Source organism: Numenius arquata, chromosome 2 (assembly GCF_964106895.1).
Source record: "Numenius arquata chromosome 2, bNumArq3.hap1.1, whole genome shotgun sequence".
Taxonomy (NCBI): Eukaryota; Metazoa; Chordata; class Aves; order Charadriiformes; family Scolopacidae; genus Numenius; species Numenius arquata.
Genome location: NC_133577.1, coordinates 5,861,441 through 5,880,155, shown reverse-complemented (window position 1 = coordinate 5,880,155; position 18,715 = coordinate 5,861,441). Strand labels below are relative to the sequence as shown.

General features: G+C 47.3%; 1 protein-coding gene across 1 annotated transcript; it reads right to left on the bottom strand.

Moving 5' to 3' along the window:
- Positions 1 to 4,725: 4,725 nt before the first annotated feature.
- On the bottom strand, positions 4,726 to 17,059 carry TNFAIP3 (TNF alpha induced protein 3). Its single transcript, XM_074168533.1, has 8 exons — positions 16,747 to 17,059; positions 11,825 to 12,015; positions 11,469 to 11,616; positions 11,084 to 11,254; positions 10,158 to 10,338; positions 7,866 to 8,776; positions 5,784 to 6,016; positions 4,726 to 5,007 (listed from the first exon to the last, which is right to left on the bottom strand). The coding sequence occupies exons 1-8, from the start codon at positions 17,057 to 17,059 to the stop codon at positions 4,726 to 4,728; spliced, it is 2,430 nt and encodes an 809-aa protein (XP_074024634.1).
- Between the last annotated feature and the right edge of the window lie 1,656 nt (positions 17,060 to 18,715).

Below are 18,715 nucleotides of genomic sequence, written 5' to 3'. Positions count from 1 at the left end.
TCCCAGGCCACTCACTGCCTCCTAAACACAGCTAGGGTTTACACGGAGAAGGCATCCTATTTATGGCCATTGAGCCACCTGCCCATCCTTTCTTCCTGCACTTGTTTGGCCCCCTCCCCATCCCACAGAGCACTCCCCCTCACCCAGCAGAGTGGAAGAGAATCACAGAATCACAGAATGATATGGGGTTGGAAGGGACCTCTGGAAATCATCTAGTCCAACCCCCCTGCCAGAGCAGGTGCACCTAGAGCAGGTTGCACAGGAACATGTCCAGGTGGGTTTTGAATGTCTCCAGAGAAGGAGACTCCACCACCTCTCTGGGCAGCCTGTTCCAGGGCTCTGCCACCCTCAAAGTGAAGAAGTTCCTCCTCATGTTTAGATGGAACATCCTATGTTCAAGTTTGTGCCTGTGACCTCTTGTCCTGTCACTGGGCACCACTGAAAAAAGACTGGCCCCATCCTCCTGACACCCACCCTTTCAGTATTTATAGGTGTTGATCAGATCCCCCCTCAGTCTTCTCTTCTCCAGACTAAGAAGACCCAAGTCCCTCAGCATTTCCTTGTAAGATCATCCATCTTCCCAGTCAGGAATTACTGTAATCGTCTAAAATTATCCCTTCCACAAACAAAATGAATGTGTAAGCACAGCCTGCGCAGCAATGCCTTCCTGTGCTGTATCCTAAGGAATTTCAGGGCAATGCAAGTAGTCATTAAGCCAATTGGTTCATGTTAGTTTTGCCTTTCTGCTAAGAGAAGAATCTCTGCCTATGAAAGACCTGAATCTCAGCAAATAGACTTCCAGAAGTGGTCGCAAAAAAAGGGAGAATCCAAATAAAAGTTCTCTCTTGCAAAACAGGAAGGAAAAAAATACATGAAGTTGACGAGGTGTCTGGGCAAAGAGCAGAAAGCATCAGAGGGTCAAAATCCCCTAAGGACATTAGGGAAATACCACAGCATTTAAAAAAAAAAAAAAAAAAAAGGCCCTACTAGCTTTAATGTTCCCACACAAGTAAATCACAAGAGCCAGGCTGGGCACACATTTACATCGGAGCGTCAGAATGCGACAAGCCTCATGTGACTTCAGGGTTATGAGTAACAGGCCCAGAGAGCAGCGGAGAAAAATCAGTGGGATTTGGGGCATTACATCTGAAATCCTTCCTCTCCGCAGAAGGTGTGGTTAAGCAGCCCCCCCGACACTGAAGGTGTCATGACGGAGGCTCTGCCTTTTCAGTACGCAGGGGCTGGATTGTGTGAGCTGCCTCCATCTCCTGGTGGAGACATCCCTCCCAGTCTCTGCCCGTTCTTCCAGCACCGAAGTGTCCGCCTAGTGCAGAAGCTGGATGAATCGGGCAGGCACGTGAGTTGCATGAGTTGCGAAGAAAGGGGAAGGAGGGTATGGATAAAGAGAGAGTCAGATATTTGAAAAAGAGGAGTATGTCATATAGATGAGGTTGGTAGGTCCAGCAGGATCTGCTCTAGGGGGAGTAGGCTGACTTCCAGGTTGTGTGCTCTGAAAGGAGGGGTACGTGGGTCCAGAGGGAGTTGGGCTAAACTGTAAGGAGAGCAGTGGCCATGAGGAAGATGGACAGACATCCAAGAACATGGGCTAGAGAGCGAAGTAAATTACAAGGACTAGCTAACCTGTGGCAAAAGTACTCAGGAACTTAACATCTACATGGTTTCAACTGGGACAGCACTGAAGCATATGCTGAGGTGTGCTCCTAAACAGCTGGAAGGGATTGAAGAGTTAACCAGGATAGAGAGCAGCTGATCTGGAGAGGTGTGGTCAGCCTCTCTGGAAAGGGTCTCTTTCCTGACTGCACAGCGATATTTGCAGCCCTGACTCATTTTTTTCCTTCAAGTCACAGGCAACACCAAGAAGCCATGGTAGGGTGCAGTATTGCCTGTCTAGGCAGGGGTCTGAAACACCTGAGCACCCGCACAGGCATATTCATGCCACACTGAGGGAGCGTTACAGTGCAGAAATCCCCCCCCCCCCAGCAGGGGGGCTGGGTTCGGCTGAACTTGCAATGAGAAGAAAACAGCTTTCATAGAATCATAGAATGGTTAGAGTTGGAAGGGACCTTAAAGATCATTGAGTTCCAACCCCCCTGCCATGGGCAGGGACACCTCCCACCAGACCAGGTTGCTCAAAGCCCCATCCAGCCTGGCCTTGAACACCTCCAGGGATGGGGCAGCCACAGCTTCTCTGGGCAACCTGTTCCAGTGTCTCACCACCCTCACAGCAAAGAATTTCTTCCTAATACTTAATCTAAATCTACCCTCAGTTTAAAACTGTTATCCCTTGTCCTATGGCTTCACTCCCTGATGAAGAGTCCCTCCCCATCTCTCCTGTAGCCCCTTTAGGCACCGGAAGGGGCTCTAAGGTCTCCCTGGAGCCTTCTCTTCTCCAGGCTGAACAATCCCAACTCTCTCAGCCTGTCCTCATAGGAGAGGTGCTCCAGCCCTCTCATCATTATTGTGGACCTCTGCTGAACCCGTTACAACAGGTCCATGTCCTTCCTGTGCTGAGGACTCCAGAGCCAGATGCAGTACTCCAGGTGGGGTGTCACCAGAGCAGAGGAGAGGGGCAGAATCACCTCCCTGGACCTGCTGGCCATACTTCTTTTGATGCAGCCCAAGTACTTTTTCAAGTAACAGTTGGCAACTTGGTTTTCAGGAGCTATCAGCTAACCCAGATGCCAAGACCAAAAGGTAAGGGGCTTCTCTGCTGCCCCTGGTGAGGGGAGGTGGGCTGGCCTGTGCCTTTTTGGGCTGCACGCGTGGCTGAGCAGAGGTGGGGGTCATGTACTACCATCACCACCACCCAAGGTGGCACTCAAGCAACATCAGTTGGGAATCCCTGGCATAGCTGATGGATGAATAAAGAAAGCAAAGTCAAGTCATTCTATGCTCAGCTTCTCTTTCAGCCTGGTCCTGACCATCCTCACTTTCCCACACCGAAAGTTCTGGGGACTGAAGATACTCCGCACCCCCAGGAGCAAACTCATGCACACTGACTGCATGGGTCTCCCATGGTACCATGAGCTCTTCCTGAGAGGACAATGACATAAGGTGGGAATATGGAGAGACTCACAGCAAGCTATCTCCTCCTCAAAACACTTGGCTACATCACCTGAATGAGGGAACACTTGGTAACATGCTGAATGGTGGTCCTGAATACATGCTCTCTTCAGTGGGTGTCTCACGCTCAACTGTGCCCTCTCCCATCAATACAAAATAGCAAAGTCAATCCTTCAATAATTTATTTCTTTATATCAGAGAATGTTTTTCAATTATACATTTAAGTTTTCAAATTTCAACACAAGAGTAAATATATGTAAAAAAAAAAAAAACCTAGCTGTGCAAATTTCAAAAGTTGCATTGTTTCAAATAATATAAATATCTTAATAAAACATATGTTCACATTAAGGTTTACAAAATATATAAAATTTAACAGAAATAAGTCGAGTTATTTAATTTTTTTTTTCCTTTTAAAAACTGTTTTTTTTTACAACTAGAAAAAGATTTGAAACTTGAGAAGCGACTTAGAAGAGGTACCACCTCCAAAACCATAGCAGCAAAACAGAGGCTGAAAACTTAAAAGGTGGGAAAGGAGAAGAGAGAAGCAGGTACCAGGCACAACGGTAAAGGCAAGGTGGCTAAAGAAAGTATGGCAGACTGAGAAGTGGATGCAGGAACTCCAGGAGTGAAGCCTCGACCCTAAAGCGCTCCGTTACCGAGCTCCAGGCTGTTTGCACGGTAACAGAATCACACTAAGGGTAACAACAGAGAGAAGTGTGACAGAAAGGAGGAGGGAGGGAAGGTACGAACAGCAGCACAGGTATTGCCAACAGTTACAATGCAAGAGAAGAGAGCTGCTCTGGTTTCAGAACTGAAGCTGAAGACAAAGGGCTTTTGGGGTATTTTTTGGTCTGTTGGAGGCAATTCCTTCCATACAAGTGGGGAATGGCAGGATTCAGTTTTCTCATTTCACACATAAGCTCATGAAATTTGCTTCTGTAATCACCTATCTTTCCAGCTGCCTTGGGATTTGGGAAAGGACCTAAATGCTGGTTGGGTTAAGCACATTAAGGGAACACACCACTGCTGGTCCTGTGTCTGGCGGTGGTTTTCCCAGGGCTCTGCAGACACAGAACCACTTGCTGTTAACACCCTGAACGCCCGCGGGAGCTCCCTCCTGCCTTGATGAACTCTGTAAGACCACCAGCAAGGACCCAAAGCAAGTCTCTTCAGACATTAACTGCCTGTCCTGGGGGATCCCTCTCAGGAAAGACTCACCTCTGACCGATGCAGGCAAACACAAAGAGCTCCTGCACCTCCAACAGTAGCTGCGGCTCCTCGGCCAGGAGCAGCGGGAGGTTTTGAGAAAGAGGCAGAACTGGGAAGTTCTTTGGATTCAAATGCTTCACACTTCCTCCCGGGAAGTCCAAGAATTAAATACAACATTGTAGGAGCTTAGTCACGAACGACAGCTCTGTGCAGAAGGCAACCTGCCCTTCTCAGCAGTCCTTGTACGCAGTGTTTAGAGGAAGTAGACATTTATTCCCATGAATGGGAATAAACACGAACACGAGCAGGCAGCTTATATTTCCCCTCCGCCCTCCCGCTCCCAGGACTGTTAAGTGTTTCGGACATAGCACCGTTTCAGTGAGAGAAGTAACTGGTCTCGCTTTCCGGTTCTGTACCGGCTCCTCCCCTCCGCTAGCCATAGATCTGTTTGAACTGGTAGCACTCGTTGCAGTAGCCGTTGCACTTGGCATTGCCATAGTGATCGCAAGCAGGGGCTCGGCAGCGTTGCTTCGGGGGCTCCTCCGCAGCCGGGTCCCTGGCACCTCCCGAGGCTGGAAGCTGACCGAGGCACTGGCACTCCGGGCACAAGTCGTCGCTTCTGCCGGCTAGGTTGTTTCTACACGAAGCCACAGCACACTGTCTCTTCTGGCTACTCAACGCCGCTCGCGGCAAATCTCTGTGCTGTCCCGTTCTCTTGAAAAAAAAAAAACAACAAAAAAATCCCACATTAAAACACATTGCCAGTTGCCGTGCTGGCAGCACAAGTGGCTTTTCATTTATTGACTTTCAACTCTGCTCATGGTTTGTATAGGCAACCACTGGGAGCTGTCGCAGACATGCTTCTTCTGAGAAGTACCATATCAAGAGCCAAATTGGGCTTTACCAAAGAAAATACCAAATTCTATCATTTCTTAGAAAAAAAAAAATAATGGGTTTTTATCTTTGGTAACTCTCAAAGGGACAAAACAAATCAAATTAAAAAAAAATTAGGAATAAAAAAATAAATCTGTAATGGGCTCAACGAAAAAGGTGACATGAAGCGGACCAAACACCATGATGCAGTTGCAGAGCTCTAAGAGTAAGAATGAAAATCTCTCCCCGACCAGCAAACAAACCAACTGCTGGTCCAATTGGTTCCACTGAAGCTGCTGGTGAAATCCCAGCTGAGCTAAAACTCAACATGGCCGTGATAACCCTAAACTGAGAACACTTGGCAGTGTTGGGTTTACAGTTGGACTCGATGATCTTAAGGGTCTTTTCCAACCTCAGTGATTCTATATAATATGAATTTTAGAAATGCTGCCCAGTTGCAGCAGGTAAAAATCATGAAATAACTCTACGTTTGTCTTTCTGTGATATTTAGGATGCAGTCAGTTGAGGATTTTGTAGTAAGCATCCAGAGTCGTTCCCACAAAAGAAAAACGTGCCGCGCTAAACACGAAGAAGATTTTTGAGAAGTTCACACTTACTTCTGGCTGTCTCACCAGCTGTTCTTCTGTCCTCCTGGCTTCCTGAAATCGCTGGTTCTGGGCTTTAATGAAGCAGTTCTGGCAGTACCCTTCGAGCATCGTGCTGCCCAGGGTGCCGCAGTCACGCCGCTGGCAGGACACGCTGTTACGGAAGGCAGCAGCGGAGGTTCCCAGCTGAGCCGCTGCCGAGGACTTCCTCTGAGATCTCCTCTGGTGGCGTAGCAAAGTGCTGTCTGTAATGCAAAGGTAGGACAGGGAGAGTTTGAATGTGCCCAGTACCTCTGATGACCCAAAGCAACTATAAAAAACTCCCCAGTTTGAAAGAAAACAAACCCCAAAATAATAAAAAAAAATAATCCAGCCTCAAACATGGGTTTTGGACAATCTCAAGACCCCTCAGTTGATGCCCTTTCCTCCATGCTACATAAACAAGGGAGCTAATACGGTCTGATTTTCATGTCAGAAGGTGTTGAAACAGCTGATTTGGGAAAAACTTGCCCTCAGTGGGAAAACTAGATACTGCTGAAGTCAAGCGGGATTTCACCTTTGGCTTCAGCACGTCATCTGCGACCTACCCTGATACTTCCCTTTCGGCCTCCCCCATTTCAGGCGCATGGGTAATGGAAGCACAGCAGCACAGGCCTTAATGGGAAAAAAAGGTCTCATGGCTTTTAGTCTCATGAAGCAATCTTATATATTCCACAAGCAGAAGGAAAAAATTTTCATTGTGAACAACACTAGAAAACAAGCTATTGCAGGCTGGCATACGAGTTGCCTAATTTGAAAGTATGTGGGAAGCGCAGCATCGGCACGCTTGTCAGCAATGCAACAGTCTGAAGAGATCTGCAGTAATTCTGTCTTTCACCCTCTCTACCCAAGGGCTCGTTGCCTGTGTAACAGGGCGGCAGCACGAGAGATGAAGATTTCATGCTGTGATTTATTCACAGGCTATTACATTTTTGAAGCCCTGCCATTAAACACACATGTGCACGCATGCACATGATACTACCAAGAAAGATTTCAAGGTAGATTATAACAATACGCTCCTAAGTTACTCCAAAATACAAGCACATTTTATCTACAGCCAGCTTCTGCTTGCTCTGCTTATCAAAGCGACTTCAGTAGTTGCTCCAGAGTGTTATACCCGTTACATCCAGAATGGATACAGACCTTCATATTCATCCCATGGTTTTTAAAAGCCTTGTTAACATAACTGGTTGCCAGTAGCATCAATACAGAATCACAGAATGATATGGGGTTAGAAGGGACCTCTGGAGACCACCCAGTCCAACCCCACTGCCAAAGCAGGTCCACCTAGAACAGGTTGCGCAGGAATGTGTCCAGGCGGGTTTTGAATGTCTCCAGAGAAGGAGACTCCACCACCTCTCTGGGCAGCCTCTTCCAGTGCTCTGCCACCCTCACAGTAAAGAAGTTCCTCCTCATGTTTAGATGGAACTTCTTATGTTCAAGTTTGTGCCTGTGACCTCTTGTCCTGTCACTGGGCACCACTGAAAAAAGACTGGCCCCATCCTCCTGACACCCACCCTTTAAGTACTTATAAGCATTGTTCAGATCCCCCCTCAGTCTTCTCTTCTCCAGACTAAACAGAGCCAAGTCCCTCAGCCTTTCCTCATCAGAGAGATGCTCCAGGCCCCTCATCATCTTCATAGCCCTCTGCTGTACCTGCTCCAGCAGTTCCCTGTCCTTCTTGAACAGGGGAGCCCAGAACTGGACAGAGTACCCTCTCTATATATAAATATTCTATAGCATTTCCCTCACCAACTCCTACAATTCATCTAGCTGTGAAGAAAATTCACCCCAAAACAAGACTGCAGTGGATGGTGGGGAGGGATCACGACCCACCCCACCTTGAGCTAGTTTTGCTCCCATGAAAGCCAACAGGAAGTTTTACAAGAGATTTCACAGATTTCCCGCGCTGTTAAGAGACAAAAAAGCACCTTCTCCTCGGGCTGCTACTTTTGCTCCACACCATTTCCGTCACCCCCTGCATGCAGAGCTTCATAGCTCCAGGAGGCCGATCTGCAACCAAAGCGTGCCAAAGCTCAGCCCCTCTCCGCTTACCGTGGTTTTCCCTGTACTCAAAGAAGCAGAGCGTGCAGAAGCCCTCGTTCTGCGCTGTCCCAAAAAACTTGCAGCCAGGTTTCCTGCAGAGATTTCCTCCCCTCTTCTCCTCGGGAGGCAGGGCAGCCGGCGGGGGCTCCTCGCCGTGGACGTTGGGAGGCTGGTGGCAGGAGTGCTGGAGGAGGCTCTGGGAGATCTGGGATGGGTCAGACGTGGATCTCTGATGGCACGTGGGCAGGAAAGCGGGGCTGCCGTTTGAGGGGCGCTCTGTAGTCCTTTTGAAGCAAGTGCTGCATATGCCATTGAAGGTCCTATTGGCCTTCTGACGGCACACCTTGCACGTGGCATAGTCTAAATGTCTCCGGTCATCCAAGTTGTTGCAAGGACCGAGCTGCCTGGAGTTATAGCAGCGCTCGCAAAGCCCGTTGTGTTGCACGTTCAACGTAAAGGGGCAGTCCGGTGTCCTGCACTTCATGGCCGTGGTCTCGCTGTACAGGAAAAGGCTCGGAGCAGTCGGAGGTGCGGAACGAGGGCCTGTCACTGGCTCTTCGGACGTCCATCCCCCAGGTTCACAAACGTCCCCGCGGGAGGAACCTGACCCAGATGCCTTCAGTTTCTCGGGTGCTGCTTTGGAGGTCTGCTTTCTTCCTTTGCTGGCCTGGGACCTCCGCTCAAAGCACTCGTGGCAGTAGGGCTGGGTGTTCACAGACATGTAGAAAGGGCAGTTTGGTGTTTCACATTTCACCTGTAAGAGGGAGAGCTGGGAGAGGGACAGTTCCTGCCTGTTCCTGGAGCAGGTCTCCCTTCTAGCGGGTTCACCGTTCTCCTGCCACTTCTTGTACTCATGCTGTACCAGTTGGAAGTAATCTTCCACGAGGTTTATTTCTTTGGGTAGGTTGCCTTCATCTAACCTGAACAGCCAAAAAAGGAAGATTGCATCAGTGTTTGAAAAGGGTAGATGGTGGGGGTGGAGGCAAATATAAGCAACGTGGGGAGGAAATGCAGGTTTAATGCACATCCATATTACTCAGCTAGAAGATCCAGGATGTTAAACTGCTGCTGTAAATGGAAATAATTTTAAAAGCAGGTGTCCAGTGATGTCAAATGGAGACTTTCATATCTAAAGAAATGGCCTGATGCAATGCTAAACAAGTATTCTTAAAAGGATTTTCTAGGGGAGGCTTTTCTGTCTGAGAGCTGTTTGCAGAAAGAATATGGATAATCTCTCTGAAGCTAAAAGAAAAATCCCCCCAGTCCTGAATTCCTCCGAAGACCAGGGCTCAGCTGAGCTGAGGTTAGAGTGGAAGATCCCCCTCTTCACCAGCCCACACAAAGAACAAGCCTTTCCTACAGTTTATCACGAAACCTGCTCCTGGTTTTGCCCTGTCGGGTCTGCGTCTACCAGCGGAATTCTTCAAACCGAGTACGGGGCTTCCGTGCGGTGTGTGTAACACTACCATCCATCCCACCATCCCTACTCTGCCCCTGACCACAGGGAATACACCACACCGGGGCTTCACCAGGCCACAACTGGGAGGATGAGGAGCTAGCATTACTGGAAATACTCAAGAACACATCCGTGCAGTGGGACTAGGGAAACCTGGATTGCTTCTCTTTACATATGCATATATCCTTTGGGTAGGAGGACTTCAGTTTTGAAGGCTCCCAAACCACCACTCCCTGTGTGGCAATGGAAGCAAAGACAAGAGGATTCAGGGAGCCGCACTTGTGAAGGGGCTGGGCAGACACCACCTCCAGTGTCCCCTAAATGTGAGAAGCCGGTGAGTGCCACCAGCTGCCTCCTGCACGTTACTGATGCTCAACCGTTGGGCTGATGCAGACGCCAGTTCCTCCACCAGCCACAGCTTCCTGCCCGCACTGCAACAGCCCAGGGTGTCGAGGCATCTGCCCTGAGAACATACCACCAACTACTCTCCCCAGGGCAGCCAAAATTACACCAGCTGCACTTTTATGCAATTTGCCCACAGATAAAGCGCAAGAGCTTGGTCTAGCTAGTTCCTGGGTTTAACTACTTCTCAGCCACCCGCCTGTGCAATCTGACAGTCAGCCAAACTAACCCACTGGGTTTACCCTTCTAAAATATTAGTTTGAGTCTGCTAAGTCTGAAGAGGTTTTTGCCTTTGAGACTGGCTTGAGCTCATACCCCTTCAAAGCCCATCAGCACAGGTGCTACCATGGCAGGAAGGAAGGACCAAAGGAACACACTGGGGTACCTGGCTTCTCCCACCACCGTAAACAAGACAACTTTGAGGAAAAAGGAATGACACTCACTTTGCAGCATTAATTAGATGAGTTGTACCATGATCCCAGCCTTGCACTGGAATTTCTATCACTATCAAGTAGTCTTTTAGCAGCTGCTCTTTCTCCCTCTCCTCCGTGTCTGTCAGAAAGTGCACGCTCAAGTCCTCAAATCTGCCTCGCTCGCTGGTGACCAGAGGGACAGCCCGGATTTCTGTGGGGAACAAGATGAATTAGCATATATATATATATATATATAAATATATACTACCAGGCAGGAGTAACCACAAGATCCAACACATGGAGATGTCACCTCTGCTGCTGAATTTTGGAGAGAGAGGAGAAACGGCTGGCAAGAGCAACCAGTTTCTGAACAGTGCCACTGTGGGAGGACGCAGACACATCTGCACCACAAATGTAGCCCCATCCCACGGGAGTTTTAATGTCCCCACAGCAATTTTCCTCTCAGTGTGGGCAGTGTTGTAGACCTTAGTTTATACCGTTCCACAGGATGATGCCCCAACCTAAACCCAGAGAACTGCTATCCATGCAGAAGAGATGCATTAAAACCAACAAAGCATATATCTCATTATCCCTGCCAGGCAACGGTACATCGCTGTGAGACCATGGCCTTCAGAGCTTCTTCTCTTATGATGGGGTGTGTAAAGGAGGCCAGAACACAATGACGCAGAGGCCACTCTTTAACTGATCCCAGCCTGGAAGCAGGTGAGTTGCGCTCTACTTTCAACCAGCATTTTGAAGACAATCTTTACTTTCTTATTCCGATTTACAGTCCACACTGTTTCTGCTTACATCATAAGCACGTCTTCCAAAGGAATTTTTAACTCTTATTTTAACTTTTGACATGCAAATCTAAACCAGATGATATTCAAATGCTTTATCAGCATGGTGATATTGAAGAAGTTACACAAATACCAAACAAGGTACTTGAAAAATACCTGGCCCACTGTCCTTCAGAGTCACTAGTGGTGTAAAATGCATGTTGTCGTAGCCGAGCACAATTGGGTATCGATAGCATTCTTCAGCTGGCCAAAGGAGAGGCAAGTAAATACCACCAACGTTCAGAGGAGCAAAACTGGAGCCTGACTCTAAGCTTCTCACCACTTTATCTGCATAAGGAAGATAAAGAAAACACAAATAAATGAATATAAGTATGTGCTACAGGCAAAAGAAAACATAGTTTGGGTTTCAGTTTTAGAACAATTGCTGAAAATGCCCAGTTCTGAAATGTATCTACCTGGAAACAGCTGCAAGTGAAATAAGATTACTAATATAGCACAGAGTGACACGGTCCATAAAGAGACCTGTGGTGGGGCAGCTCACCTGCAATGACAATGACTGGCCGCCTGAGGATGTTAGCAAGGATGAAGATGTGGATTTCTTCCAGTGCATTATATGGAAGCCTGTTTCGAGCCCCAGATGTCTCCGGGGAGGTCATTTCAATGAGGTATTCCCACTCCTCCTCCCAGTTCTGCGGAAAGAAACATCTGTCACCAACGGTTCCAAGACACGGAGGTCAGAACAGCTCAGAACAGTCACGCTTTCCCATTTCCTCCAAAGGAAGACTACTTCTGCTCTCTGCTAGCGGCAGAATCCACGAAGCCAAAAAGTGAACAAAATCAGCAAGGCACCGCTGACGAGCACTCAGAAAACAGCACCATTCCCTCAGGCCCCCTTACCCGGGTGTCATAGTGGAGTCCTGTTTCTACAAACTCCTGGGATTTAATCGCCTCCCGCTGCCAGCGGAGCTTGAAGTTCCGCGTGTCCATCTCCCTGAGCGCGCTAAACAATGTTTTTCTTAAGACGAGGTCGATATCTTCAATACCCCACATGTACTGGGACGCAGCATGCATGAGGCAATTCCCATCGCCTGCAAAAAAAAAAAAGGAAGGGTACGTGATTTTTAAATGGCTACTTAAATAAAACCCCACAAGCATGCGGGATGTAGAATTACGCTGTGCCTATGAGTATTCCCTCTCGCATTTCAGCCTCAGAAAGAACAATTAACAAGATGACAGTGATGAGCTCTCTGTTCAGAGACAGAAAGGAAAAAAGTCCCCCCTCTGCTGGTTTTGTCCCTTCACCGGTTGGTGTTAAGCTGTTGTTCAGCAACAGTAACGGGCATTCAAGAGGTAACAGGCACAAACTTGAACATAGGAAGTTCCATCTAAACATGAGGAGGAACTTCTTTACTGTGAGGGTGGCAGAGCCCTGGAAGAGGCTGCCCAGAGAGGTGGTGGAGTCTCCTTCCCTGGAGACATTCATTCAAAACCCGCCTGGACACGTTCCTGTGCAACCTGCTCTGGGTGGACTTGCTTTGGCAGGGGGGTTGGAGGAGATGATCTCCAGAGGTCCCTTCCGACCCCATCTCATTCTATGATTCTGTGAAGCCTGCCCCTTGTCTATCTTACTTAACTTTGACTGATACCATGAACTGAATTGTGGGGTCAACTGCAAATGTCAAACAGTTGAAACAGCTTTTAAACACAGCAAAGTCAACTTAGAATTACAAAACAACGTGTTAAGTCTCCTTCACTAGTGCTTATACAAGGACACCTGATGGCACAGGGTAGAGAAAATGGAAACCACTAAGAGTACACTATGGTAACACCAAGCCTCATGTCTCTTCACCAGCACTGCACTGAAAGGCTTAGCACTTGGCTGGGCTCGATGGAGGAATAATAATAATAATAATAATAATAATAATAAAAGAGACAGAAAGAGAAGAGTAGGTGATTTATGTAAAGCAATCACAAGAACACCTCTTCCTTCCTCTCAGAGCTGATGCTATGTTGGGCTGTTAAATATTTTAGTTAGAGAGTTCTTTTTTAAAACAAAATTAAAACTAAATAAATGAAAAACATAATAAACTGATTTTCATTTAGACATGTTCCTTGCATTGAAAAAGTCCTCTTTACGGGTAGGAAGTAAAGTGATGTTCTGCAGTTTCAGAGGGGAAAAAACTGGGAATCAGAGGAGTTAAGTAACTTAATTAAAAGGCGTGACAAAATATGCCTATGGCTGGGTTTCAAATTCTATCGCTAGCCATCTTCTTCAAAAGAGGATGTCTCCCCTGAAAGGGAGATGTCAAGAATCATTACTGTCATACCCTCAGATTCAGAACTAGGTCTGGTGTTTACTACAGCGGTGAGCAGATTCACCCAATGCTAAGAAATCACTGTGATTTCCTTGGAACAGACGACGTCAACCATGCTAAAGCTACTAGATTTTTTCTCACGTGGGAAAAAAAAAACCCACCCAAAGAACCCACACAAAAGACTTAATCCCAGTTCGCTACACGCATTAAGAGCTCAAGTACACTCTTTGTGAACGCTTTTACTACTTTTTCTATGAGACTGCAGAGAAAAGCCTACAACAGACCTGTTCAAAAATCAGGGAACGACATATTAGACAGAAAAAACTGACTGGGTTTCCTTCTGACCAAGAAAGATGACATATTAATCCCATTAAAATTTTCCCTTTGCAAAATCTAGAGCAAAGATAAGATTTTCTTTCTTTTTTTTTTTTTCCCTCCCCTCTCTCTCTCTGAGAGCTCGCTTTCAGTTCTTTATTGAGAAGCGCTGCCCAAAATTCCTTACACAGCACTTGGAATTCCCCCGCGCCGCTCGAGCAGCAGTTGAGCAACAGTTGTACTTTTTGTTCTTGCGGCGCGCAGGGCTGAGCAGCGAAGCCTCCCTCGGACTTTCCCGGGGAGGTGTGGCTGGGCGAGCTGGAATGAATGCCGATTCATTATACAAGTGAAATCTCTGCAGCCAATAGCTGCTGGAATTTTTAAATTTTTTTTTTTTTTTTTAAAAAAACCTTTTTAAAAAAAAACCTTTTTCGATTTTTATACCTCCTACTGCTTTCCTTCTATCCTCCATTCACACATCTGCGAAGAAATGTGTGGTGATTCAAAAGGGCTTTTTTTAATTAAAAAAAAAAAAAAAACAACCCCGCCACTCCACAAACTTATACACATATTAGGTAAAATATACATCGAAAGATCCTACAAGAGATACTTCCACTGTTTTCAACAATTACAGCCTTCATTAGAAAAAAGCCCCAGAATTTTCTGAAGAAAGCCCAGGGTTGACTGAAAGAACTAATATATTCCTCCCACACCTACGGGTTAAGCAGCTAAATGCTTTAAAAAAATATTCTTTGTGCCACACAGGAGGAAAAAAACCCAACCCTGTGTTATTTTCTGGGAGAATACAGGGGGGCTTCTCCAGGCTTCCGTCCCTCCTTTCAGGGATCCTCTTCTCTCTCCTGCAAAGGTCCCTCCTTGCGACTACTTTGCATGAACCACAGGTTGCCAAAGCCACTCCTTCTACTCAGGCACTTAATGACCCCAAAGCACTGAACTGAAGCTGAGTTCATTAGCCACATGGGGGAGTAAAGGGGGGGGGACACACCACAAACCCAGCCCTTGCTTTGCCTTCCCTCAACCTGCCCCAATGTTTTAGCATCTTGTACATCATTAGACCTGCTCACGGAGGGGACCCAAGTCCCCAGTTCTCAAATTGTTCCCACAGTCATGAGACAACCCAAGAGGTCACGGTTATTAAATACAGTGTTGTCAGCAACAAGGGCCTGTCCAGGCAACACTAACCCCTGCAGGACCCCTACCCCAAAAAAGTTGCTCTTTGCCCTGGGAAAAATTATGCATGGTGTCCGTTTTCCCAGTAAATCTGTTAGTGTGCATCTCCTGGGGTGAAGCTTTGGAGATGCAGCACTTGGAGCAATGTTACTTTCCCAGTCCCTGCAAAGCACTTGCCTGCCCCACCTGCAACTCCAGTCCTTCTGGAAGGTCAAGGTTAGACCATCTCCATACACAGCCTAACTACAGTCATGAAAATTTTATGCCAGTGCAGAGGCAGCCCACAAAAGCCCACCAGAAGGTAACGACAGTTACAGAGGTGTCCATTAGCATAAGGGTCTTCTAGGTCGGGGCAGTGACATCTACACAGCAGTTCTATTTTTACGGCTTTTGTACAACACGGCTGTGTGCAATCAGACTAAGAAATACGGTAGAACTTGTGAAAGGAAGAATGTGGACTAGGAAGATAGGGCAATGTGTACAAAAACAGATATGAAAAGAGGCATCCACAGAACACAATGTAAGGACTTCATCAAGGCTGGAGGTCCACCACACCCAGTGTTTCTATAACCAGTGTCATCTGCTCCTTGAGCAAAGAATATGTATTTTCCATGTTCTTGGAGTCCTCACTGTGCCAGTCTATCTTCCTAGTGTTAGGGAATCCTGAGTCCAATCCTGTTTGCAGCTGCGTGACCATAAGTCATAGCCATTACCCCATCTTTCCTCCCCTGAACGTGAAATACCCAGCGACTCTTAAGAGTCATGTGCAAAAGGTTCCTGCTCGAGACCTGCGGACACATGCACCCTATTAAAGAAATCTTTGCACTACTGCTGTACCTTCTCATTTATAGCAGTATGTGTGCGTAGTATGTGCCGTACACAAAAACCAACCCTAAAGACAAGTCCTGAAACCAGCACTGACCCTCGAAAGAGAAGGGCACTGCACACTCTGTGTTGGGAGTTACTGGTGAGCCCTGAGGGAAAGGGAGAGCTGGCAAACCCCAGCAGGCAGCTAAGGATGAGGGAGCCAGCGGGGCGCAGGATGTTGACTCCAGGGCCACTGAGGTTAGGTTCCCAGAGGCTCTAAGTCCAGGACGTTCCTGCTGGCACCGCTGTTAAAACTGGATCAGCAAGTGAACCTTGACTGCCAGCTACAGTGGCATGAGAGACGCTGAGAGAGTTGGGGTTGTTCAGCCTGGAGAAAAGAAGGCTCTGGGGAGACCTTAGAGCCCCTTCCAGTACCTAAAGGGGGCTACAGGAGAGATGGGGAGGGACTCTTCATCAGGGAGTGGAGTGATAGGACGAGGGGGAATGGTTTTAAACTGAAAGAGGGGAGATTGAGATTAGATATTAGGAAGAAATTCTTTCCTGTGAGGGTGGTGAGACACTGGAAGAGGTTGCCCGGAGAAGCTGTGGCTGCCCCATCCCTGGAGGGGTTCAAGGCCAGGCTGGATGGGGCTTTGAGCAACCTGGTCTGGTGGAGGTGTCCCTGCCCAGGGGAGGGGGGTTGGAACTGGATGATCTTTAAGGGCCCTTCCAACACAAAGCATTCTAGGATTCTACGATTCTGTGATATTAACTTCTGCTATATATACACACGAATGCATCCCCATCACTCAGAACATCCGAAGTCCCTGCACTTCTGACGAGGCAGCCGACACATAGCAGAGCCGGATTCATGGAAAGGTGATGGGTTGCAAGTCAAGGTTCCCACCTGGTATTTTATTCTGATGTGCCACAGGTTACCGATATTATGAAAATATCTGTGAAATTTTCAGGCTATTCACAATACCGTGATGTGGGCAGGGGACTGCTACAGCCTCAGCACAATACATCATGTGGAAAGAATTTTAATTTACAAAACTAAGATTAAAAGGCACCACTTTTAAAAAGCCGCGTGCTTCTGTTTCAGTAACGTGAACTCAGATGCTATTAATAAAGGCGCTTCTTTCGTATTACCCGTTTTAACGCGAGTGCAAAGACCGGCTCATAACTTACCATTAGTCTTCAGAGGGACAAGTCTCCGAACTTCCATGCACCAGTTGAGCTTCCTCTGGCGCTCCAGTGAAGTCTGGGTGGCCTGGTCTGTCAGGGCCTTCTGAAGCGTTTCCCGAAACTGAGGACAAAACTGGCACATTCTGAACATTTCTATGGTGTATCTGTGCATAGTCCTGAAGTGGTGAATTACTCCAGTGGGGGGTTTGACCAGATCTTCAGGAGTCCTCTCTCTAATCTTCATGGCTTTCAGCATATTGCTCTGATACAAAGCTTGAGGAAGGATGTGTTGGCCAGCCATGTTTCTAGAAGACATCTGAAATGAAAAAGGATGCTTTTATTGGCATGTTAGTGCACCACAGCGCTATCACTTCTGCAGAGATTGAGAAGGCACTTTCAGGGGCGGGATTCTGGCTGCAGTTTTGCCTAAAACGAGCACAGAGTGGATGCTATCCGCTGAGCCTTATATAGATGGTGGTTTTCAAAGCTCGTATCAATTAGCCTGTCGCGTATTACGCAGATATAGACACTGAACAGCTTATTCCAATCATTTACTGCTATCACTTACTGAGATATTAAAGAGAATTTATTCATAACTAAGGAAGTTGCATCATCGTTGGAAAAAAAAAAAAAAGGCATTTCAATCAAAGTAAGGATAAAAGGAGGCAAGATCAAGGGAAGGGAAAATTATCCTGGAAACTTGACTAATTGATAATTGCGCAGTGTAATCCCATATGAACTTGCTGAACTTTCAGCAGGCTTCAAGCTCTTGTTTTGATGACATGCCAAAAAAAACCAAAAAAAGCAGATAATGACCATTTCAGATTTCTGCAGCCCATACGTTCTGAGAAGTGATCCTCGGTACAGTCCAAAAAGAGCCCCAAGAACTCCGTGCCATGCTAGTATGTGTCCCATACTTACGGTGGCCGAAGATGGCAAATGAGGAATTTGTAGCGGAGCAAGGACACAGGGACAGGCTTATGTTACTCTTCTTGAGGCTCCTTATATTTTGTGAGCGGCAGTGCCACTGCATAGAGGTGCCCGTGTGGGGGTGCAGGCTGTAGTGCTGCTATTACTCAGCGGTAAGTCAACGTAGCTGAAAAAGCATTTCCACTTGGCTCAAAAACCCCAATATTTTTCCACAGTGGGACATGTAATGTTTGCTGCCCTGCATCCCTTTCTTCAGAGTCTCTGGCCTCGCGGGCTACGGCAGGAAGAACAAAAAAGAAGCCCCGTAACCTCAAACTGTCTACACTCCGAAATGCTTATTCAGAGCACACCAACTTTGTGGCCAGCTAGAGCCAAACCTAGGGACCACATCCCTCAAAACCCCCATGCACTCCACTAACACCAACAACCTATTTTTACAGGGAGAGACTCCCCGTGCTGTTGATATACATTACTGCTCTGCTTATAAACAAGGCAAAATCTCTATTAAGACAAATAGAGGTGTGCATGCCTACCATGTTTAGAATAGAGCCGGTCACGTTAGGAGAGCCCACTACTGTGATTATGAATCCGTGGAAAAATATCAAGCCATAGGTATACATTAAGGTCTCGGTGTACACCATGCCAAGTACAAGGAGACAAGAAACAACTGAAAACAACTGATTTATGCAACTATCAGGAAGTTTTCCTCATGAAGATCAGAGTCTGGAGGCCAGAGAGAGGAAGGAGGACCACAGCCAGACAGACTGACAAGGAAGGGACTCCCAGGGCTGTGGAGGCAGAAGATCCCTCTTGCACAGAAGGGCTTAAGCACATCCTTCCCCTCAGGGAACCAGCTGCTCTCTCCTCTTCACCCAGACACTTCCCTTGGTGACATTCACCTCCAGCCGTGCAGCTGGAGCGCTGGAAAGGACCCTGTCAGGGTAAGAGGGGACCTCAAGCTCCTGCTGCCCTCTATAACCTCTCTGAGAACCAGCTGATGAAGGGACTCAGTGGATGTCCTGTCAAGCCCCAAATAGAGGCA